Source organism: Microcaecilia unicolor, chromosome 7 (assembly GCF_901765095.1).
Source record: "Microcaecilia unicolor chromosome 7, aMicUni1.1, whole genome shotgun sequence".
NCBI classification, from domain to species: domain Eukaryota; kingdom Metazoa; phylum Chordata; class Amphibia; order Gymnophiona; family Siphonopidae; genus Microcaecilia; species Microcaecilia unicolor.
This window is the reverse complement of record NC_044037.1, coordinates 125,730,553-125,755,121: the sequence shown is the minus strand read 5'-3', so window position 1 is coordinate 125,755,121 and position 24,569 is coordinate 125,730,553. Positions and strand designations below refer to the sequence as shown.

The 24,569-nt window shown below is 40.0% G+C and overlaps 1 protein-coding gene across 3 annotated transcripts in view; it reads right to left on the bottom strand.

The window, feature by feature from the left end:
- PATL2 (PAT1 homolog 2) overlaps positions 1-24,569 on the bottom strand; it is a 221,562-nt gene that overhangs the window by 54,008 nt on the left and 142,985 nt on the right. For all 3 annotated transcript variants that reach the window (XM_030209546.1, XM_030209547.1, XM_030209548.1), the window contains one exon: positions 9,626-9,679. In XM_030209546.1, coding sequence (XP_030065406.1) covers positions 9,626-9,679 — 54 coding nt within the window. The remainder of the gene's footprint in view (positions 1-9,625; positions 9,680-24,569) is intronic.

Sequence of the window (24,569 nt, the reverse complement as noted above, 5' to 3'; positions counted from 1 at the left end):
TTCAGGTCCTCAGATACTATCACCCCAAGATCTCTCTCCCCGTCCGTGCCTATCAGACTCTCCCCGCCTAACACATACGTCTCCCTTGGATTTCTACTCCCTAAGTGCATCACTTTGCATTTCTTCGCATTTAATTTTAATTGCCAAACGTTAGACCATTCTTCTAGCTTCTTCAGATCTTTTTTCATGTTTTCCACACCCTCCGGGGTGTCCACTCTGTTGGAAATCTTGGTGTCATCCGCAAAAAGGCAAACCTTACCTTGTAACCCCTCGGCAATGTCACTCACAAATATATTGAACAGAATCGGCCCCAGCACCGATCCCTGAGGCACTCCACTACTCACCCTTTCCCTCCTCCGAGCGAACTCCATTCACCACCACCCTCTGGCGTCTGTCCGTCAACCAGTTCCTAATCCAGTTCACCACTTCGGGTCCTATCTTCAGGCCGTCTAGTTTATTTAAGAGCCTCCTGTGGGGAACCGTGTCAAAAGCCTTGCTGAAATCTAAGTAGATGACGTCCATAGCACGTCCTTGATTTAATTCTCCTGTCACCCAGTCAAAGAATTCAATGAGATTCGTTTGGCACGATTTCCCTTTGGTGAAACCATGTTGTCGCGGATCTTGCAACTTATTGGCTTCCAGGAAATTCACTATCCTTTCCTTCAGCATGGCTTCCATTACTTTTCCAATAACCGAAGTGAGGCTTACCGGCCTGTAGTTTCCAGCTTCTTCCCTATCCCCACTTTTGTGAAGAGGGACCACCTCCGCCATTCTCCAATCCCTCGGAACCTCTCCCGTCTCCAAGGATTTATTAAACAAGTCTTTAAGAGGACCCGCCAGAACCTCTCTGAGCTCCCTCAGTATTCTGGGGTGTATCCCGTCCAGCCCCATGGCTTTGTCCACCTTCAGCTTTCCAAGTTGTTGATACACACTCTCTTCTGTGAACGGCGCTCTATCCACCTCATTCTCAGGTGTACTTTTGCTAGTCCCTCTCAGTCCTTCCCCAGGGTTTTCTTCAGTGAAAACAGAACAAAAGTATCTATTTAGCAAATTGGCTTTTTCTTCATCATTTTCTACAAAGCGTTTTGTTGTATCTTTTAGTCTCACAATTCCCTTTATAGTCTTTCTCCTTTCACTAATATACCTGAAGAAGTTTTTGTCTCCCCTCCTTACATTTCTAGCCATTTGTTCTTCCGCTTGCGCCTTCGCCAGATGTACCTCTCTCTTGGCTTCTTTCAGTTTCATCCGGTATTCCTCCCCGTGTTCCTCCTCTTGAGATTTTCTATATTTCTGGAACGCTAACTCTTTAATCTTTATTTTCTCAGCCACTTGCTTTGAGAACCATATCGGTTTCCTTTTTCTCTTGCTTTTATTTACTCTCCTTACATAAAGGTCTGTGGCCCTGTTTATTACTTCTTTTAGCCTGGACCACTGTCCTTCCACTTCTCGTATGTCCTCCCAGCCCATCAGCTCCTTCCTCAGGTATTCTCCCATTTTTTAAAGTCAGCTCGCTTGAAATCGAGGACTTTGAGTTTAGAGTGGCCGCCATCCACATGAGCCGTTACATCAAAACAAACCGTTTGATGGTCACTGTTTCCCAGGTGCGCAGCCACTCGGACATTTGACACACTATCCCCATTCGTGAGCACCAGATCCAACGTGGCTCCCTCCCTCGTGGGTTCGTTCACCATTTGTCTGAGCAGAGCACTTTGGAAAGCATCCACAATCTCTCTACTTCTTTCCGATTTTGCAGACGGAACCTTCCAATCTACATCCGGCAGATTAAAATCTCCCAACAACAGCACCTCTCTTTTTTACCCCAACTTTAGAATATCAGCGATCAGATCTTTATCTAGTTCTTCCAATTGTGTCGGGGGTCTATAGACAACACCCACGTGGACCAATGTTCTATCCTCTCTTTTTAAGGTGATCCATATCACTTCTTCCTTTCCCCAGTTCCCTGTCATTTCAGTCGCTGGGATATCATTTCTCACATACAGAGCTACTCCTCCACCTATACGTCCCTCTCTATCCTTCCTAAAAAGATTATAGCCTGGTATGTTTACATCCCATTCATGGGAACCATTGAGCCATGTCTCTGTGACTGCAACTATGTCCAAGTCATACTCCAAAATCAGGGCTTGAAGGTCAGGAATTTTATTGCTTAGACTGCGAGCATTTGTGGTCATCGCTTTCCATGTACATTTCCTAGTATGTGTTTTGGTTTTAGTGATTTGTGAGGGCGTTTTCTCTTTGGGTACCTTCTCATATTTTTGTTCCCCCTTCCTTGCTTTTTCTTCTTTTTCCGCTTCAGTTTTATTTTCAGGAACATCAGAGTGCTGTAGTGGAGCAAAAGAATTTTGTAGTGGCAACACTTGTGCGGGCGGATGCTTCTGTGTCACATGATGAAGTCTGCCCGAGCCTACTGTGAACCATCTGTTCTTATGTGGTTTTATTCTTTGAGGCAGTGGTAAGAAGTTATGATTCTGCACAGTCCTATAAGTTGCTTTAATTGCATCTAATTCTTGCATTACTTTACAGAGCTCTTGTTTTAAAGTAGATAGCTGAAGACAGATAGGACAAGCTTTAAGTCTCCAGATGATTGGCCTTGAAACTAAAGCATCACAATTATTGCAGAGAATAAAAGTCATCCTGATTGGTTGAAATGGGTATGAACAGGTGTACTATGTTGGAGTAATAGCCTGCAAGACTGCCTGTGTATGATTGGATAAAGTTAATGAGGACTGGTTTGTCTATAAATGAGTGGCAAACCCTGGGGTGGGTGGGTGGGATTATAAGTCCCAAAGTGTCAGCTAAATGCTGCTGTTATCAAGGGAATGCTCTAGTTGAATGGACCCAAATGGTCCAGCCTGAGCAAGAATTTTCACTTGATTTAACTTTTAAAACTGGTATTGCTAACTTTCCTTATCACTAAGTCTAAATATTCCCAATAATTATAGCAGTTCCTCTCTATCAGAGTTTGGCAGGAACAGAAAGAAAGCCAGAAAGAAAGAGAGAGAGGTTTCACAGTGCTAATTAAAATTATTAAGCAATAAGCATTAAAATTTAAAGAGATTATCAGGTAGCTCACCTAGAGAAACCAGCTAGTTGAGAAGTGTGGGGATTTATAGGTCAGAATTAAACCTTTCCTTTGCAGGAGATTTTGGTTCAGATTCCAGCACCTAGAGAAACCAGCTAGTTGAGAATCTATTTCCTCTTTCAATGTGATGCCTATGTGTATATCTGGTGACTTCAATCTCCCACTTGATGTTTGGATGGATAGACATTCCTCAGCACAAAAAATTGAAACAAAAGCTATACAGACTCTAAAATCATTAATGTCACAATTTAATTTGGTTGATCCATGGAGAATTTTCCACCCTGATAGCAAGGAGTATACATTTCATTCCTTACCAAATAACAGTTTTTCATGAATAGATTTTTTTCTTCTCTCAGCTACTCTCTTATCCCAAGTTTTGAAGTCTACTAATTTCTATCACAGCTCATATAAAAACAACAACAAAATATTCTCATAAAAAAATGGAATCTGAACTTAAAGATTATGAACAAAAATATCTTATTTCTCCTGATTCTAATCTACTAAATTCAATATACAAATTAAAATACTCTTATAATAAAATATGTACTAGTTTGGCGAGAGAAGAAATCTTTCAAACAAAGTCCAGATTCTATCTTGAGAGTAATAAAAATAGTAAACTTCTAGACAACTACCTTAAACGTAAACGTATCAAAATTAAAATTCCTTCCGTTAAAAATAATAAAGATAAAATAACCACCAATACCTCAGATATCCTGCAGATATTTTCTGAATTTTATCAAAAACTATACCAGTCTGAATTCTCTGGAGGACCAGAGGCTATTGAAGCTTTTCTCTCTTCTCTACAACACCCCAAGTGGTCACAATCTGACGGTAAGCGTCTCTCCAGTTCTATTGACTCAAAAGAACTGTCTGATCTTCTCTCCGGAAAAGCTCCGGGCCCAGATGGATATCCAGTGGAGATAGAGAATTTTTAAGAATTTTATACATCTCCAATTTTATTGGATCTATTTAACAAAATATCTCCTAATGAATCTAGTTTCAACCGTTTTTCTGAAGCTTTAATAACAGTTTTACCAGAGCCTAACAAAGATCCTCAACTTATCCAAAATTATAGACCTATCACTTCTCAACTCTGATTATAAATTATTTGCCAAAATCCTTTCCAACAGACTTAAAAAAATTATTGGTAAATTTCTTTCCCCTTCACAAGTAGGTTTTATGCCAAACAAGCTCATCACAGATAATTCTAGTTTTTTTTTTCATATTTCTCTCCTGGCTAAGTTTTGCCCTATCTCTGTTATGGCCATGTCTCTCGATGCAAAGAAGGCCTTCAACAGGGTAAAATGGCAATATTTATTCGCAGTGCTCAAATGGTTTGGAGCTCCTGAAGATTATGTTGATAAAGTTAGAGTACTGTATGCTAATCCCACTGCTAGAATGACAAATAATTCTCTATCAGAATCCTTTACGCTATGTAGAGGTACCCTGATAGAATCCCCGGCCGTTTCCTGCCCTGATGCATGGTGGTCGGACGGAGGAATTGTTGGAAAAGTTCGGAGCAGATTTATCTGGGATATGATTGGTCTTTAGAAGTATGCCCTGAAGGAGGAAGTTTACCCTGATTGTTTATTTTACATCCTTGTTCACTAGTCCATAAGCTGACCTATAGGAGCTTTTTGACCCCTGATGCAGGCGTTTGTACACCGAAACACGGCACGTGTCGGGTCTTCATCATAAAGGACTACATTTTTCTCAATCCTGAAGGCCCAGTGTTTGCTTTGTTTGCTCCAGCATATACTGACGACATTCTTCTTTATATCACTAATCCATCTTCTTCCTTACCAGCATTATTCTCTCTTATAGATAACTTCTCCATTTTCTCAGGTTACAAAATTAACCATTCTAAATCTGAAGTTCTGCCTCTCAACATCCTCATGTCTCATGATTTGATAAGTCCCTTTAACTTATCCTGGTCTTGTAAAGCTATCAGGTATCGATCTTCACTCCTCAATACAAGACACTATCAAACACAATTGTGATAACATACTGATTTTTCTCAAATGTCTTCTTCTTTCATGGCATCCCTTAAACATATCTTGGTGGGCAGGAATAGAAACTATTAAAAACGATGGTTATGCCTAAAATCAATTTTATACTTAGCATGATACCAATAATATTTCATTCTTCATTTTACAAACAAATTGACACACACAACCTCTTTTTTTATGGAAATCCAAACAAATCAGAATATCACTTAAAAAGCTTAGAGCGCCTAAGGAAAAATTTGGTGTACTTTTTCCAGATTTCCTACTTTACCATAAAGCCTTCATAGCTCAGCAAGGCTGTCATTGGTTTTACTCTGATCCTGACTACACACCAGTTTGGCTATCTTTGGAACAAATCACAGCTAAACCATTTCCTCTCTCCTCATTCCTCACATCTACACTAAGCTCAGCACAAAAAGAAAATCCCGTCATCATTAACACTAAAACAAGCCTTTTGTTTCTAGATAATCTTCTTGAACACCCGATGTATAAGTCTATACACTCCTCATTATGGTATAACCCAGACTTTCTTATAAACAATAAATCTTTTTATTGGAAATTATGGTCAGATTGTAATATTTGGCATCTCAAAGACACATATAATTGTAAAGAGCAATCTATTTGCTCATTCACAGATTTGCAAGCTAAATTTCATATTCCTTCCTCCCCAATATTATAGATGGCTACAATTATCACATTGTATAAATTCATAAAAAAAAAAAAGAAGCCTTTGATCCTACCATTTTTCAATTTTCTGAAACTTTGATTACTACAGGGCATGTAGCATCTGCTTTGTACAAATTTTTCTTGTCTTCAATGTTTAAAAATTATAATACCCTTATACAAATATGGGAAAATGATCTACGACTTATACTTCCAGAAGAATCTAAAGATAAACTATGGTCTTCCCTTATTAAACCCTTGCCAGCTGCCAGCTTTATACAATCAATGTATTTTCTTTACCATAGAGCTGTATGGACTCCACAAAAACTACACTCTGCACATTTAATACTCACAAATGTTTGTTGGCATTGTAATGAATCATCTGGAACATTATTGCACATGATATTTGAATGTCCTCTCATACAAATATTTTGGAAAGCAATATGGAGCTCCATTTGTAAAATATTTGAATCTAACATTCCTTTAACTCCTTCATTAATAATACTCAAATTCTGCTCTCCAGATTTCAACCTCTCTCCCCATAATGATAGAGACTTTCTTATATTTTAATTACAATAGCACAGCGTATGATTCTTGACAATTGGAAAATCTTCATTACTTAATGAGCATTTTTGGTGGCAATCTGTTTTAATGTATCACAAACTTGAATTGGCCTCAGCCAGTCTTACTGGATCAATAATCAAAACAAATGTTTTATGGTCTCCAATTGCTTCTTATTTAGCTTCCAATGCTGTTGAGACTACATAGACGATAATGAGTATATATCTCATAATCACTATTATCCTCCTATATTATAAAATGCACCTCCAACATTCTGAAGCTGACTGCATGGCTGAGGCATTCCTGCTCTCTGTATCCATCTCCTGAATTGACATCACGTACTTCCGGGTTCGTCACAAGCAGAAGTGACCAACCACATGAGGTTTCTCGGCTTCAGAATGTTGGAGGTGCATTCTATTAAATAGGATTGGTCAGTTCCTTGAAGCACAGCCAGAGCTCAGTGTCCTGCACAGTAATGCTCAGCTGCCTCTCTCTGGGGTCTCCTTTTTCGCTGCCCACCTGCAACTCGCTCTCCACGGCGCTAATCAGCTGATCGACGCGACACTGAGGCAGACTTCACGCCATCAGCGCCACTCTCCACGGGTCCAGTGCTCATTCTCTTGCCACGCCCATGTGAGACACCACAACGCCGCACGCGTGCAGAGCCAAGTACACCCTCGCACCAAATTAGCTTCCCCTTACCCTTTCAGATATGCCCGCGTCTCGCCAAACACAGCACTGCGTGGGCCACATCAAAGAATGGACCGCAAATCAGGTAAGATTTCAGCCTCTGTCTCCTCCCAGTTAACAGTACCCCCCGGGGGGGGGAGGGGGGGCTGTCACCAGAGAGAAAAAGAGAGAGGGAGGGAGAGAGAGAGGGAGGGAGACAGAGAGGGAGGGAGGGGGGGGGCCTGACACCAGAGAGAGAGAGAGAGAGGGAGGGGGGCCTGACACCAAAGAGAGAGGGCGAGAGGGGGGGGCCTGACACCAGAAAGTGGTGGGGGGAGGTATCTCTGTCACACACACACTCTCTCTCTTACAGTCAATGTCTTTCTCTCTCTCACACACTGTCTCTCACACACTCTATGTCACACTGTATCACATTCACTCTCTCTGTCACACAGTCACTCACACACTCTTGGTCTCATACACTCAGTCTCACAGAGCGTCTGTGTCTCACACACACTCTCTCTCTCACAGACACACTCGCACCCAGACTCACTCACTCTTACACACACACACACTCGCACATTCATTCTCTCTCTCACACACACAGTCACTCTCACATACACACTCCGAGGAAAACCTTGCTAGCACCCGTTTCATTTGTGTCAGAAATGGGCCTTTTTTTTTTTTTTTTTTACTAGTAATTGTATAATTCTCTGGTACACTTCCATTAATATGTATTAACATATTTTACTATTTTTGTTATTGTTTTGTACTACTTACATTATATTAAAACCAATAAAATATCATGGGGAAAAAAAAAAAAAAAAAAAAAAAAAAGAGTTCTCTATATCCACCTGCTGGTGGATTGACTGAAATTTAAAAAAAAAATAACCTTTATTCTTTACTATTAAAAAAAAAAAAAATTAGCCACAAAACTTTTGCTTCCACTTAAAAAAAAAAAGCAGATACTCAACAATAACAAAAAAATGTACAGTTATGATACTAAAAGTGGTCTCATTGAAGAGATAGTAAATTGACTATCAATATTTTTTCCTTTTATAAAATTAATCCTCTATTTGTTCATAACAAAGGGAACAATGACAGTTTTGGGAGCTATCAACTTGTTTTGGTGTGCCTTATTAAAATTTCTAACCTTACTCAATTTTTGCCCATTTCCTCCAATAGGACCTTAAGAAGCGATCCTCCCTCTCCTTACCCCCTCCACCCCTCAAAAGAGAAGGACATAGCAGTCGTTTAAGGGCCAAAAGAGAGACAGAATTATTAAAGAAATGTTATCCAAGTTACAGCGTGATAAACCAGGCAGTGTGTCCAAGCCTTACACGTCTAGAACTGGCTGACAGAGAATAGGTATAGCCTTTTGCTTCTAGAGAAAGCTATAGCATTCCAAAACACTTTCCAAACAGATTTGAAAAATCAGCTCTGCCTGATATTCAAAACAATTTAACTAGGCAGAGGCTCCTGACCAGTTAAATTAATTCTGGCTGCCTAACCAGAGGTATTCAACAGACAGTGCTGCTGGATATCACCATAAACCACTCCTGCGCTGTGTAGTTAATGCCAGGGCAGTCTGTGGGCAGAACCTGGAAGGAGTTGGTACTAGGGTTAGCAGCAATATTCATACCACTAATTGGTTAGGTACGCAGCTAATGTTTGAACAACTCAGGACAGCAAAAGGGATGTCCTAATTTTAGCTGCAGAGCTAACCAGGCACTGGTCTAAATATCGGCTGCTGCCCAGTTACCTCACAGAAGTGGCTGAAGGGAAAGGGAAATGGGACTTGATATACTGCCTTTCTGAGGTTTTTGCAACTACATTCAAAGCGGTTTACATATATTCAGGTACTTATTTTGTACCAGGGGCAATGGAGGGTTAAGTGACTTGCCCAGAGTCACAAGGACCTGCAGTGGGAATCGAACTCAGTTCCCCAGGATCAAAGTCCACTGCACTAACCACTAGGCTACGCCTCGGGTTTGCCAAGGCCCCGCTCACCCAAAGTGAATAGTTAGAGACCACCACCATCACACACACCCTCCCTGTAGGCCCCAGCCTACCTTGTAATTCCCTGGTCAACTAGCAGGGGTTCACTGAAGCAGAATTGATGCTTACTTGGCTCCTGCTTGGTGTGACTCTGTTTTCAATATAGCAGGCACAACCTTTACGGTACTAACAAGTTCTACAAGACTTGTCACTGGGGGTTGCAGTGACCATATTGGAGAAGGAGCCATGATGGGCAAGAGCAAGGGGGCATCGCTCCTGTCCAATGGACCTCATTAGACCATTGGGGCATTACAAGGTCGGCTGGGGGTCTATAAAGGGGGGACAGTGTCTACTTATTCACTTTGAGGAGGGAAGGAAGGCTTCCATCTCATGAATTCGCAACAGATATTCAATGCTGGCCCGTGTCTGGGCATCAGAAGCTGTGTTTTGTGGACAAGACTCTTTTAAGGAGACTAAATCCATGTATGTCTACCCAAGACCTTTGATGGAAGAATTGAAGCAATGTTTTACATGTAAAGTAGTAGCATAAAAATACCCAGGCAGTGAGTCCCCAAAAGCAGGAAAAAAAGTGCATGTGAACACATCCACACATCAAAAACATATCTACCTTCTCAATACGGTTCAGAATTCTCAGTCGCTGGTATCCTAGGGCTTTCATATCCTAAGAAAGAAGCAAATATGTTACAGCAGTTATGCATGCATAGCTTCAAAATACCTATTGTCAGCAATGCTATTATAAGTAGGGCATCACCACACCTCCACACTTGGAATAAAGCTCAAATGGTTCTGAACTAAACAATTATTTTATATATTTGTCAAACAAGATTGAGACAAATATGCAGGTAAAACTGCATGCTGCTGAGATGAATCGTTCCCTTATAATTTAGGACAGTCTCCTCAGCTCTTCAGTTTTTGTTTCTGCTTTGTCAAACAGATGCAAAAACAATGCTCACCTAATATTGTTTGAAATGTATTTTACCCAAGTATTCAACATTGTTGCTTGGTTGTTGCTTCTTTTCTCTCTCCTTTTCTCTTTTAAACCACCATAAAAAATAATTTTAATTTTCATTATGTTGCTTTTGGTTTTGGCCATGTCCACAAAGTCCAAAAAAGCAACAAGGCAAATAGTTTACAAGATCTAATATGTAATCAACAAAAAGAGGAGACCGTGTGGAAGATGCAGTTTCTATTCACTACAGTACAGTCTCGATTATCTGACTTATGCTAATACGACCATCTGGCATATCCAACATACACCGCCCCCCCCCCCCCCCCCCCCCGTGACATCACTTCACTGTTAAGAAGGGTGCGTCTTCTCTTTCCATTTTCAGGTGTAGCGTAGAGGGAAGTTTCATACCAGAGAATCAGTTTCGACCCCAGGACCCTGCTTTTACTGCAGAACAGCACCATTGTGAACCAAGACTCTGCTTTGACTATGCAGTGAGTTTTTCTCTTTTTGCAACATTTTTATAGGTACATACATTACAGTGCTGTACTTTTATTCTTCAGATCTGTAGAAGATCACATCTGAAATAGCCAGTCAAAAGAAGGGAGAGCCTATTCCGAAAGGATGGGCTCCACCTTAACCAGGGTGGGACCAGGCTGCTGGCATAAGCAGGGCCGGTCAAACCCGGTAAGCAGGGTAAGCACTGCAGGAGGGCGCCTGCCTTCAAGGGCGTCACTTTGCAAGCTGAGTATCTAATCTCTGCTGCTCATCTCAGTCTGGCTCCAAAGCTGTCAGCTCTCTGTCCAGTCCCCTCCCCCCTCCAACTGAATCTGGCTCTGAAATAACTTGTGGGAGCTCAGCTAACCTCTGTCCTCTGCCCAGAGAGGGTTCAGACAGAGACAGCACAACAGAGCCTGGACCCTTGTTTTGTCAGAGACTGCTGTTTAGTGCTGCACCTGACCCATCCTTTTCCACCCCCCCCCCCTACCCCCAACACAGCAACTCACAGGACAGGAGGGCTAGATGCCTGCTTTCAATTCCTAACCATCACCTATCTCTCATTCCCACTTCAGTAACTCCTGTTAGTCTGTCCAACTCAGATTGTAGAATATGTTAGTTTATGCTGATTAAGTCTGTCCTAGCTAGATCCTAAGTCGTCTTTTAGCTAATTACTTAAAAAGAAAAGTACAAAAACTCAAATAACTAATTTATGGTGACAACAAAGAACTGTTAAGTAACCCCAAATAGACTAAAAGCCTTTCATTCTTTCTACTCCAATCTGTACTCAACTGAAACTCCTTACAATATAGATATCACCAAAACAGGGAAGATAGGGTATTCTGATAGTGAGGTTGCAAAAGAGACCGTAGTAGATCAGGTGTCCCTAAATAAAAATCAGACAAAAGATTGCAAATTAGTACTGTCAAGTACTAAGCATGATGTAAATAGGAACAACCACCACAGTTTGAAATGTCTATATGCGAATGCCAGGAGCCTAAGAAATAAGATGTTGTGTTATGTCTATTACGTACTTTAGTTTTGTTGTGTTGCAGAGATCAGGCATTTATGTTGGATCAGTAGGGTATGCCTTTTTAAACAGCTTAATTTTTAGTGTTTTCCGGAAGTTTAGGTGATCGTACATAGTTTTCAAGGCTTTTGGTAATGCGTTCCACAGTTGTATGCTTATGTAGGAAAAACTGGATGCGTAGGTTGATTTATATTAGAGTCCTTTGCAGCTTGGGTAGTGCAGATTTAGGTACGTTCGTGTTGATTTGGATGTGTTTCTAGTTGGTAGGTCAATCAAGTCTGTCAAGTATCCCGGGGCTTCACCATAGATGATTTTCTGAACCAGAGTGCAGATTTTGAAAGCAATGCGTTCTTTGATTGGGAGCCAGTGTAGTTTTTCGCCGAGGGGTTTTGCGCTTTCAAATTGCGTTTTTCCGAAGATAAGCCTAGCTGCCATGTTTTGAGCGGTCTGAAGTTTCTTTAAGGTTTGTTCTTTACATCCCGCATAAGTTCCATTGCAGTAGTCCATTGATTGTACCAGGTTGCGAAATGTTTCCCTTGGGAAGAATTGCTTCAAACGTTTGAGCTTCCACATTGAGTGGAACATTTTGTCATGGATGTCACTTGGCTCTCTAGTGTTAAGTTGCGGTCCAAGCCACAGGGCAGCTGGTGCAGACACTGCCAGGAAGGGACCTGAGCCACCCCAGCCCAAATTTTGGGAGCCGGTTGTTAAAGTTTAACAACTGGTTCCCAAAATTCTTAAAAGATAACAAATGGCTCTGGCGAGCCAGTGCGAGCCAGGTCCAGCACATACAGATCCTACGCTGGTTTCGAATTTTAGACCCATATCTCTACTTAATTCAGACTATAAAATGTATGCAAAACTTTTAGAAAATAGACTAATTAAAATAATATCCCAAATTATTGACCCTAATTGGATCCAAACCCCATAGTTGCTCTATCAGTAGATGCTGAAAAAGCATTTGACAGAGTCAAATGGTGGTACCTTTTTCATGTTTTACAATGGAATGGAATTCACAATGATTTTGTGAGCACAATTAAGATCATATATAACTCTCCCTCAGCTCAAATCACAGCTAATAACTTCCTTTCTGAACCAGTTATATGTAAAAGAGGAATGCGACAAGGATGCCCACTTTCACCAATGCTTTTTAATATTGCCTTAGAGCCCTTTTTATTAAACCTCCGATCCTCTTCTCCAATAACTGGAGTTAAAATAGGATTACAGGAGATTAAGGCTTCTGCATATGCAGATATCATGCTTTTTCTCATGAATCCTGAAGAATCTCTTGTTCACTTCAATCTTGAAGAGACATACTCTGCTTTTTCTGGTTACAAAATCAATATTCAGAAAACTGCAATTTTACCACTTAATATATATGCTACTCCAAATATAGCAGTTCCTTTTGGTTTGGTAATCTAAAGGTCTAAAATACCTAGGTATACAATTAAATTAATCTTTTGAAGAAACTATAGAAATTAACACTAAAAACAGATGTAATACAATCTCATCTCAAATCTTGGTCTCCACTTCATCTTTTTTGGCTGGGTCGCTTAGACAACATGAAGATGATGATAGCATTAAAATTAATTTTATTCTAAACATGATCCCTGTGTTATTCACCAAACACATTTATAAACAATTGGACAAACTTCTCAGTCAATTCCTATGGGCAAATAAGACTCCAAAAATAGTGCTTAATACACTCAAAATTTGAAAGATAAAGCAGGAGTCTCTTTTCCTGACATTTTTACATATCATAAGTCTTTTATGATACAACAAGCATCCCGATGGCTACTGAGTGATACCAACCATATTCCAGTATGGCTCCAAATTGAAAGGAACTTTGGAAACCATTTTGTCTATCTCCATCTTAGTTTATTAGATACTCTGAAGGGTAATATCATAATCTCTTTTTCCTTTACTTGTTTTTTACAGTTAGACAAACTAATGGAAATTCCATATGATTTTCAACATTCATTCAATGATCTCGAATGATTCAATGCTTTTAATTAATAAGCTGGTACTCTGGAAAGAATAGTTTAATAAAGGAATCTGGTCCCTTGATCAAATCTTGATTTTTAATAAATTGAAATCTTTCCCAATGCTACAAACACAATTTGGATTGTTTCCAAAACAACAATTTTGAGGGATACAGTTACAATATTTTGACATCCAATCATTATTCAATTTCACCATGTACACTTCAACCCTCCCTATTTCAATTTATCATCTCAGCTCACCAAAAAGGACATGGCGCATCTCAACTTTATAAATTTTTAATTTAAACAACTTTTAAAGAAAATACAGGCCTTAGGTTCTGTATGGGAATCTGATCTACATTGTTTTCTTACTAATCATCAATGGAATACTTTTTAGGCTAAAACAAGTAAACCTATTTCTTCATCAACCCTCAATCTCTTTTTTCTACATCATAGAATGTTATGGACTCCTCAATACAAGAAGGTTGCAGGTCTGTTGAAAGATAACTTAGGTTGGTCATGTAATCAACGTCAAGGTACTCTTCTTCATTTAATCTTCAAATGCCGTTGTACCAATTTATTTTGGACCAAAGTATGGCAAATTATTTCATCCATATTCAACTTTACTGAAAGTATAACTCCTAAAAAGATTATCTTTGGTTCATTGACATTAGATCATTGTTTAGATGTTCACAAATCTATACTTTCTGACACATTGGTAGCAATTACCCTTAAATACATACTATCCAATTGGAAGGATAATTCACAACTTAATATACATTTTTGATGGAATAATGTCTTACAAATTCACAGATATTGTACAGCCAATACTGGTAAATTTTCAAATAGCTAATCATAAAATTTGTTAGCTTTACAACAAATTTTGGAGTCAAAACCAACTAACTAGCCACATGAGCTTTTTTTTTTAACCTATTAATGTAGCTTCCATTAACATGCATATCAATTTCATCTGTATATTTGTTGAGATTGTGCATTCATTCAATTTTTATCCAGTTACATGTCGTATTGTTCTACATTATTGATACATTTATAAGAACTGTCTATAATTATCGTATAGTTTCTCTTATGGAACGGAAGTTATAAAACATTGTTATTTTGTATTGTATTTGGATGTTTGTTACCCTTAAAAATCTAATAAAAAATTTACTTCAAAGATGCATGCTGCAGAATGCGCTATAGTACTGTTAAAGAATTTTTGAAAATCTGAAACTCTATGCCTTTGTTCATGCATTGTTTGAGAAGTTTTCCATATTATCTGACTTTTCATTTATCCAACAACAGGTCTGTCCCGGTTATATTGGATAATCGAGACTGTACTGTAGCTCCTAGGTTTATTCAAACACACCTGACATGGCCATGTTTCATCAAAATGGCTACCTCAGAGGCAAACGAACACCAGTTGGTGTAAAATCCAACTTGTCCGACTCTCTATATGAAAATCTATGCGTGTGTGACTCACTACATGAAAGCCCAGGTCAGATATATGTTTTTTACCAGTTTGGTGAAGTTTGGATTTTACAACCAAAAAAGAAGGGGTGGACCAGTGGTTCCAATGAAGGATATTTATTAAAAAGAAAACAAAACCGTAAAATGACAATAACTTGATGCAGTCTGCGTTAATACTGCATCAAAAACATCAAAGTGTAGTGCAAGCGAAGCATAAGCCAAGCTTTATCAATGACACTAGCTGTGTTCATTTGCCCCTGATGCAGCCATTTTGCCTAAATGTGGCCATGTCAAGTGTGTTTGCAGAAACCTGGGAGCTAAAGCAATGAAGAACTGCATCTTCTACACAGTCTGCTTCCCCCCCACCCCCTGTTGATCATCATCATGTCCACCAAGTAGCAGAAAAATACAATACAGTAACATATTCCATGAAATATCTGTCAGGTTCTTTTGCACATTACAAAAGAGTAAGTAGTTAACTAGAATGTCACAAAGTATAAATGCTCAACAAAAGTAAAAATTTAACCAACAACAAAATCAGGTCTTCAAACATTTTCCAGAGTTACATCTTTAGTTTTCAACAGGAAGACATAATTAGATTGGATCACAAGAATACCTGTGGTAAACTGCCTTGGGTGAATCTCTTCATAAAGGTGGTTAATAAATTCCAATAAATCTAAATAATTCAGTGGGCCTTTTACAGAGGTATGTGCTAAAAATAAGTGTGTGCTAAAAGCTAGAGATGTCCATATATTCCTATTTTCGCATTTAGCATGTATAAAAATGCTACTGCAACTTTGTAAAAGACCCCCTCAATGAAGTCAATAAAATATTTTCTACTGGTAAGCCATTCCAAATCAAGTAGCCTATGGGGAGGTTTGTTCCAACTTATTCAAAGATTTACACCCCTAACCTCTGGGAAAAAGAAGTCAGTTCTTTAGATCAAAGTGATCTTGAAGTAGAAGCAAGTGATACTCATTGGCTCATTATGGCGGTGCTAACCCATTCAAATATTTTAAATACTTTAAAAATTGTACATGATTCAATGGTAGCCAGGGTATTCTATGAAACAAAGGTGTTACATGTTGAAATCTTGGTGTGGGATATTTGAGCAACTCTATAAAGAGAATGCACTATTCCAGTAATATCTCTGACGTGTCAGACTTTTTTTTTTTTGAGTGAAACTATGTAATTACAAAAATGACTCTGCACTTTAAGATTTAGCCTGTGAAATGACAGATTGCATATTAGAAGACAATGTAGGATGTATTCTTTTTTTTCATATAGATCTCCAGGCAGTTGGACTGCTCGCCAAGAATTATTATATGATTTTATAATTCAATTCCTGTTACAAACAAAAATTTATATTCTTCTAAGAGACATGAATCCACATTTGGATGACAAATAATTCTGTTGTGAAAGAGTTAAATGATTTTCTACAGAATTTAGGTTCTCTCTCTTACACTACTAATTGTGGTTATGTTAAAGGATATCAGCTTGATATTTTTGCCTCTATTTCATCTTCAAACCTTTCCATGATCAAGTATATAATATTACGTTCATTGCTTGATTTAATATTGAATTGATAATGAATGTGACTGTTGGGCAGTCTGGATGGACCGCTCAGGTCTTTATCTGCTGTCACTTACTGTTACATTTTCCTTGACAGGAATTCAATGGTCTCCTCTTGTTTGGACTTCTTTTATTAACCTGAATTTACTATTAATTGGGAACTGAAAAAAGAGAAGAGTAAGAAACTAAAATCTTTTGTTATGTCTAGAGGTAAGATTTCTCCTAATCTATTTTGGTGTAGTTTGACTTATCTTTCAAATTCTTCCTCCAAAAGAACACTCTCTTAGGAAATGGATCATTGTTTATTCACATTTGAATGAAATTCCTTATCTGACCAAATGTCCCAACTCTAGAAAAACCTCTCATCCATGGTTCATTGGAAAACATTTTGTCTAAAAAGGAATTGTAGATTCTTAGTGCGGTTCTGAATGAAAACCCAAGATGTAGATTTGCAAATAGTTTGGAAAGAATCAGATACTTATAAATTCAAATTAATAACTTACAGAGATTATATTACTTAGGTCTGATTGGGTGGTCAACACCTGACCCCAAGACACTGTTTAAAGTCTTTTCTGACCTCTCTCAAACACAGATTTCACCTTACCCCTAATTTAACTGACACTATATCTAGTCAAAATATGGCAGATTTTGTTTCCCAAAGATTACCAAATTGCAGGCTCATATAGAACTAAATATGGAAGATATCACTGATTTTCAACTACCCTTGGAGTTTGATCTACTTATTTCTGCTGACTGCCTTTGGGATGTTTTTTTGTACCTTTACTGTTTCCAATGTTCACATCTTACTTATTTTTATTTATTTGTTACATTTGCAGGCTCAATGTGGCTTACATAGTACCGGAGAGGCATTTGCAGACTCCGGTGTGAACAAATACAAAGTGGTGTTGTGGTAAGTTCATGTGGCACAGCCACATTAGAGCATCGTAAAATGGAAGACTACTACTACTAGTTATCATTTCTATAGCGCTACAAGGCATACGCAGCGCTGTACACCATACACAAAAAAGACAGTCCCTGCTCAAAGAGCTTACAAACTAGATGAACACTATTTTGCTTTGGGAACTTAAAGATTGGGGGTTTAAAGGAGGAATTGTAGGTTAGTGTTAGGCAGTGCTTTTTTTGTAGAAAAAAAGGTGCCGGTACTCATTATGGGCGGGGTCACCACATATGGCTCCACCCCTATGATAGCCACACCCACATTAACCACACCCCCTATACCAGCCATGGCGCATATAAACAGACATCATTGAAAATATTATAGTACTATAGGAGAAAAAAATAACCTGATTTTTTTTCATGATAAATAATCTCTGTAAGCTCTTACAGCTCCAGTATACCCAGTGCAAAATAAGACAGCCAATGTAAATTCTCAAATTGGACATATTACAAACACTAAAATGAAAATAAAATGATTTTTTTCTACCTTTGTTGTCTGGTGACTGTTTTTCTTTCCATATTGGTCCCAGTCTGTGATTCTGCTTTCCTTTGTTTTCGCTTAACTCTTCTGTGCCATTTGTCATTTTTGTCTCCTTTTTCTTTGCTTTCTTCAATATTTTTCAGGCTCTCTCTCTGTCCTGATTTAATTCATTCTTACTATCCATTCTTTAATTTCCTTCATCTACCTGTGGCTTTTCATCTTTTCCTCATCCTTGTTCTCCCCATGCCCCTTCCTCTTATTCTCCAGTCTTTCTCTATTCCCCTTTTCCATCCAGCAGCTCTGCTTTCTCTCCCCATCCTTCCAGTGTCTCCCCTATTTCTTTCTGCATTCTTCCATCCAGCGTCTTCCCTCTCTCTCTCCCCATCCTTCCGTTTTCCCTCTCTCTCTCCCCATCCTTCCATCTGTTTTTCCCCCTCTCTCTCCCCATCCTTCCATCTGTTTTCCCTCTCTCTCCCCATCCTTCCATCTGTTTTTCCCTCTCTCCCCAATCCTTCCATCTGTGTTTTCCCTCTCTCCCCAATCCTTCCATCTGTTTTTCCCCTCTCTCCCCAATCCTTCCATCTGCTTTTCCCTCTCTCTCCCCAATCCTTCCCTCTGTTGGTTTCCCTCTCTCCCCAATCCTTCCCTCTGTTGGTTTCCCTCTCTCTCCCCAATCCTTCCCTCTGTTGGTTTCCCTCTTTCTCTCCATCCTTCCATCTGTTTTTCCCTCTCTCCCCAATCCTTCCATCTGTTTTCCCTCTCTCTCCCCATCCTTCCATCTGTTTTTCCCCTCTCCCCAATCTTTCCATCTGTTTTTCCCCTCTCTCCCCAATCCTTCCATCTGTTTTTCCCTCTCTCTCCCCATCCTTCCCTCTGTTTTTCCCTCTCTCTCCCCATCCTTCCCTCTGTTGGTTTCCCTCTCTCTCCCCAATCCTTCCCTCTGTTGGTTTCCCTCTCTCTCCCCAATCCTTCCCTCTGTTGGTTTCCCTCTCTTCCCAATCCTTCCCTCTGTTGGTTTCCCTCTTTCTCTCTCTCCCCAATCCTTCCCTCTGTTGGTTTCCCTCTTTCCCTCTCTCCCAAATCCTTCCCTCTGTTGGTTTTCCCTCTCTCCCCAATCCTTCCCTCTGTTGGTTTCTCTCTCTCCCCAATCCTTCCCTCTGTTGGTTTCCCTCTCTCCCCAATCCTTCCCTCTGTTGGTTTCCCTCTTTCCCTCTCTCCCCAATCCTTCCCTCTGTTGGTTTCCCTCTTTCCCTTTCTCCCCAATCCTTCCCTCTGTTGGTTTCCCTCTTTCTCTCTCTCCCCAATCCTTCCCTCTGTTGGTTTCCCTCTTTCTCTCTCTCCCCAATCCTTCCCTCTGTTGGTTTCCCTCTTTCTCTCCCCAATCCTCCCCCGCCCCCCGCGACACTCCGGGCGAGTCCTGCACTTAGTTTTTTTTTTTTAAAGACTCAGAACGTGCGAACGATGCAGCCGGCAGCGATTGAAAGAGGCTGTCTGGGCTGGCGTCTGCGTCGGAGCTTCCCTCACCCTCTGCGAGTCCCGCCTTCGTTGTTACAACTTCCTGTTTCGCGGGACTCGCAGAGAGTGAGGGAAGCTCCGACGCAGACGCCTGCCAGCCCAGACAACCTCTTTCAATCGCTGCCGGCTGCATCGTTCGCGCGTTCTGAGTCTTAAAAAAAAAAAAAAAAACTAAGTGCAGGACTCGACCAGAGTGTCACGGGGGGGGGGGGGGGGGGGGGGCTGGCAAAAAAAGGTACCGGTACGCCGTACCGTTGCGTACCGGCACAAAAAAAGCACTGGTGTTAAGCAAAATAAAAATATAAAAAGCAAATTTTATCAACTAATCTCCATAGTCTTTTCCACTTAGTTTTAAAAACTTTGTACCACAGCATTAACAGATAGAATCCAACAGGTACTGCAGGATCTAGCTTAGTCTTTCAAAGATATCACCAAAACAGGGAAGATAGGGTATTCTGATAGTGAGGTTGCAAAAGAGACCGTAGTAGATCAGGTGTCCCTAAATAAAAATCAGACAAAAGATTGCAAATTAGTACTGTCAAGTACTAAGCATGATGTAAATAGGAACAACCACCACAGTTTGAAATGTCTATATGCGAATGCCAGGAGCCTAAGAAATAAGATGTTGTGTTATGTCTATTACGTACTTTAGTTTTGTTGTGTTGCAGAGATCAGGCATTTATGTTGGATCAGTAGGGTATGCCTTTTTAAACAGCTTAATTTTTAGTGTTTTCCGGAAGTTTAGGTGATCGTACATAGTTTTCAAGGCTTTTGGTAATGCGTTCCACAGTTGTATGCTTATGTAGGAAAAACTGGATGCGTAGGTTGATTTATATTCGAGTCCTTTGCAGCTTGGGTAGTGCAGATTTAGGTACGTTCGTGTTGATTCGGATGTGTTTCTAGTTGGTAAGTCAATCAAGTCTGTCAAGTATCCCGGGGCTTCACCATAGATGATTTTCTGAACCAGAGTGCAGATTTTGAAAGCAATGCGTTCTTTGATTGGGAGCCAGTATAGTTTTTCGCCGAGGGGTTTTGCGCTTTCAAATTGCGTTTTTCCGAAGATAAGCCTAGCTGCCATGTTTTGAGCGGTCTGAAGTTTCTTTAAGGTTTGTTCTTTACATCCCGCATAAGTTCCATTGCAGTAGTCCATTGATTGTACCAGGTTGCGAAATGTTTCCCTTGGGAAGAATTGCTTCAAACGTTTGAGCTTCCACATTGAGTGGAACATTTTCTTTGTCATGGATGTCACTTGGCTCTCTAGTGTTAAGATGCGGTCCATTGTAACGCCGAGGATTTTCAGACTGTCTGAGATAGGGAAGGTGTAATCTGGGGTGTTGATGAAATGTTAATGAAATGTTTCTCTAGATCCCAATGCACTTTGGGTATCTGTCATTCTTATCTATATGATTCTGAGCCTTCTGAGTTTGTTTAGTTGCTCACAATATTAACAGAATTGTTTACATTAGGACTTTTTCCAGTGTCTTGGGGAGAGATTGCTCTGACATCTATAACGAAAAACCCCATTCAAATAAGTCCTGAACTTTCTAATTACATACCTATTGCAGGTATTCCTTTTACAAAAATTGCTGAGAGCATTGTTGTGAATCAGTTAGTAGCTTATTTAGAATCCCATATTCTCTCCTTTACTCAATCTGCCTTTTATAAAAGTTTTAGTAAGGAGATCCTTCTGGGAACTCTACTTTGAGATACATACATAGCTGGCTCATGGCCAGCAAAAGATACTATTACAATTTGACTTGTCTGAAGCTGTTGATCTGATAGATCACATAGTACTGCTTTATTTATTTAATTCAATTGGTAAATCAGACAGAGTGCTTTCATAGTTTAAGAGTTTTCTTTGTGATTGATCTTACAGAATTAAATGGGCAAATTAAGTTTCTGAAAAATGGAAAATGAGATGTGGGGACCCTCAGGGTTCCCCACTATCTCCTATTCCTTTTAATATTGTAATGGTAACATAAGGTCAGAAATTGAAGTATAGGGATCTCTCATTATACTTATGCAGATATCCTTCTAATCACTTTTGAATCCAGTTTAAATGATATGTCTCAGATTCAGGGTTGTTTTACTATTGTTGAGGACTGGGCAGCCTCTGCTCATTTAAAATTGAATGTGGCTAAGACTAAGTTACTTTGGTTTGGTCCTTCTTTTATATCACCCCTGTCTGCTAAGATTATGATAAAATGAAATGAAACTTGTAATCAAATCCTCATTGCTTGTATTGGGTGATTATTTTGGACTTAAACACTGAAAGATCAGATAAATAAGTTGATTCGGAGAGTTTCATAAATGAAGAGTAAATCAAGTGGGTTAAAAATGATTTCTTATACAATCTTGTTTTACTAATTCAAGCTATTGTGCTTTCTTCTCTTGATTATTGCAACCTCTCATATAAAGGTTGCACAGAAAAGTTTTACCAGTCTGCAAATTTTACAAAAGGCAGCCATTAGATTGCTTTTTAATGTTCATCAGGAAAAGGTTATTACTCCTTTTCTGATAAAACTTCATTGGCTGACTGATCATGCACATTGTTTGTTTAAACTCTTTATTATAGTTCTCAGGATGCTACATGATTTACATCCAAGCTATTTACCTTGTTTGCTTCTTCTTCCGGCTTATCAATGCTGTTTGAGTGAGAAATAACTCAAGAACCCATCTCTTTCCTGCCCACTGTCACTAATACTCTTTCTTCAAAATGGTTGCTGAGACTTATATTTATTTAAAAAAAAACTTTATATACTACCAAGCCTTGCCAGATCTAGGCACAATGAAAATAAAACAAAGACATACATATAAACCTCAAAATGAAAAGAATGCCATTATTCAAAAGCAAAAGACCTAACCCAAACATTCAAGACCATTCATTAATAAAGATAAACGTACAACTTTCTCCAATTGCAGCAGCTTCAATAAATATATTCCCCTCCTCAGACAAATTAAACACGGAAGTCTCACAAGGCTGCCACTTGAAGTCTCAGCAGCCATTCTGAAGAAGCAGCGGCAGTGTGCAGGAAAGAGTAGGGTTCTTCCTTGCCCCAAAGAGGCCACTAGACCTCCAGAATGCGTTATGGTAAGTTTGGGGAGACTTCAAAGTCTATAGAGCATCTCCAAAGAACGGTGTCAACCTTAGAAGATAAAGTGGATGATTTGGAGAATCGTTCTCACAGAAATAATCTTCGGCTGGTAGGAATACCAGAATCAATACAGGATGCGGAACTGAGAGGCTTTTTGGAGCCCTGGCTTGCTAAGATCTTACCTAATCAGAGTACGACAGGGCCGCTGAAGATAGAAAGAGCACATCGCCTGGGCCCGAGAAAGGAGACCAATGCCCGCCCTAGAGTGGTCATTCTGAGACTGCTCAACTACCAACATAAGATGGATGTGTTAGCGGCTCTTCGGAAGGGGGAAACGCTGGAGGTGGATGGACATAAGATACTGTGTTTTCAAGACTATTCTACTAAAGTCTCCCTCCAGCATAAACAATTCTCGCAAGTCTGTGGACGACTACACAAAATGCAGATAAGTTTCAGTTTATTATACCCAGCTAAACTCAAGAATCCAGCACAATGGAACAGTACGATTTTGCGACACTGTAGAAGCCGCGCAAGCATTGGTGGATCGTTTAGAGGAGGATAGACCGAGAGCATCAAGAAATACATGAACAAAGCCCTAGAAGGACAACAGTGAGATTGATGCCGATGATGGAGGTGGAGCGGAAGAGGCCAGAAGGCTTGTGAATATAAGTGGCTGAGTTTAATAGTTTTGAAATTGTTACTGCTGTTTATGATGGTTGTATGGTTGAAGAGGTGGTAGAAGTGGGAAACAAATATCATCAGTGTGGGTGGGATCCCAGATTGGAGACACGGAAGTAGTGCACCCTAGGTGCCGTTAAGAGATGGGAAGGATGGGTAGACAGGGGAGGGGTGGGGGGGACATGGGAGATCAGAAACTTCATGGTTACAGTGGAGAAGGGGAACACAGGCAACACATCAGGAGCTACACAAGGAGTACACTTTTGTGGAATTTTGTCTAACCATAGGCGGTGGGGGTATAGGCTGGGATGCCCCCCCTGCCCACTCAGTGAAGGCATCAAGGTCACATTGTTTGTGGTACTTGACAATACGTGATGGCCCATAAGGTGGTGACGTGGAATGTGGAGGGTATCTCTTCGCCGATTAAACGGCAGAAAGTACTTCAAGCACTCCATAAGCAACAGGCATCACTAGTATTACTCCAGGAAACGCAATTAACAAACAAAGAGCATGAGAAACTATGTTGTTGGTGGGTGGTATCATATTATGAATCTCCAGCGCAGGCGAAAAAAGCGGGGGTTATAATATTACACATAAGACTACCGCGGATAAGGAGGGAAGATATGTATTGGCACATTTAACAATAGAGCGTCAACCAGTAGTTATATGCAATGTGTATGCTCCCAATACATATAATAAGGCATTTTACAAAAAACTTTTATATCATTTAACAAGCTTTGAAGGAACTCCCCTGCTGATAGGCGGGGATTTCAACTAAGTTGGTGATCCCAAATTGGACAGATCTCAGGGGGGGTAAAAAAGGATCGGGTGTGGAAGCCAGAGGAATAGGTATGTTGAGTGAAACCTGGTGGATGTGTGGCGCACTTTGCACCCTTTAGAACGAGATTACACTCATTTGTCTCGTGCACATGCCACCATGTCGCGGATTGATTATATTATTATCTCTCGTTTATTATTTACAAAACTTCGTGCAGCAGAAATAGGTCCCATCAAAATCTCAGATCATACAATGGTGATGGTTCTATGGGAACCTTCAGAGGGCAGTCCTGGTCAGTTCCAATGGAAATTCCCTATTCGGCTTTATAAAGATCAGGGTTTCCGGGAATTCATACTCAACAAATACAAGCAGTTTCAAGGCACCAATCAGGCACACATGGCAACTCCAATACTCTACTGGACTCCAATACTCTACTGGGATACAGCTAAGGCCGTACTTCGGGGTGAGATCATCGCTTACACAAGTCACCAGAAAAAGACGCGGGAGAGAGACCTGCTTAGGTTAGAAAAGAAAATAACACGGCTACGGCAT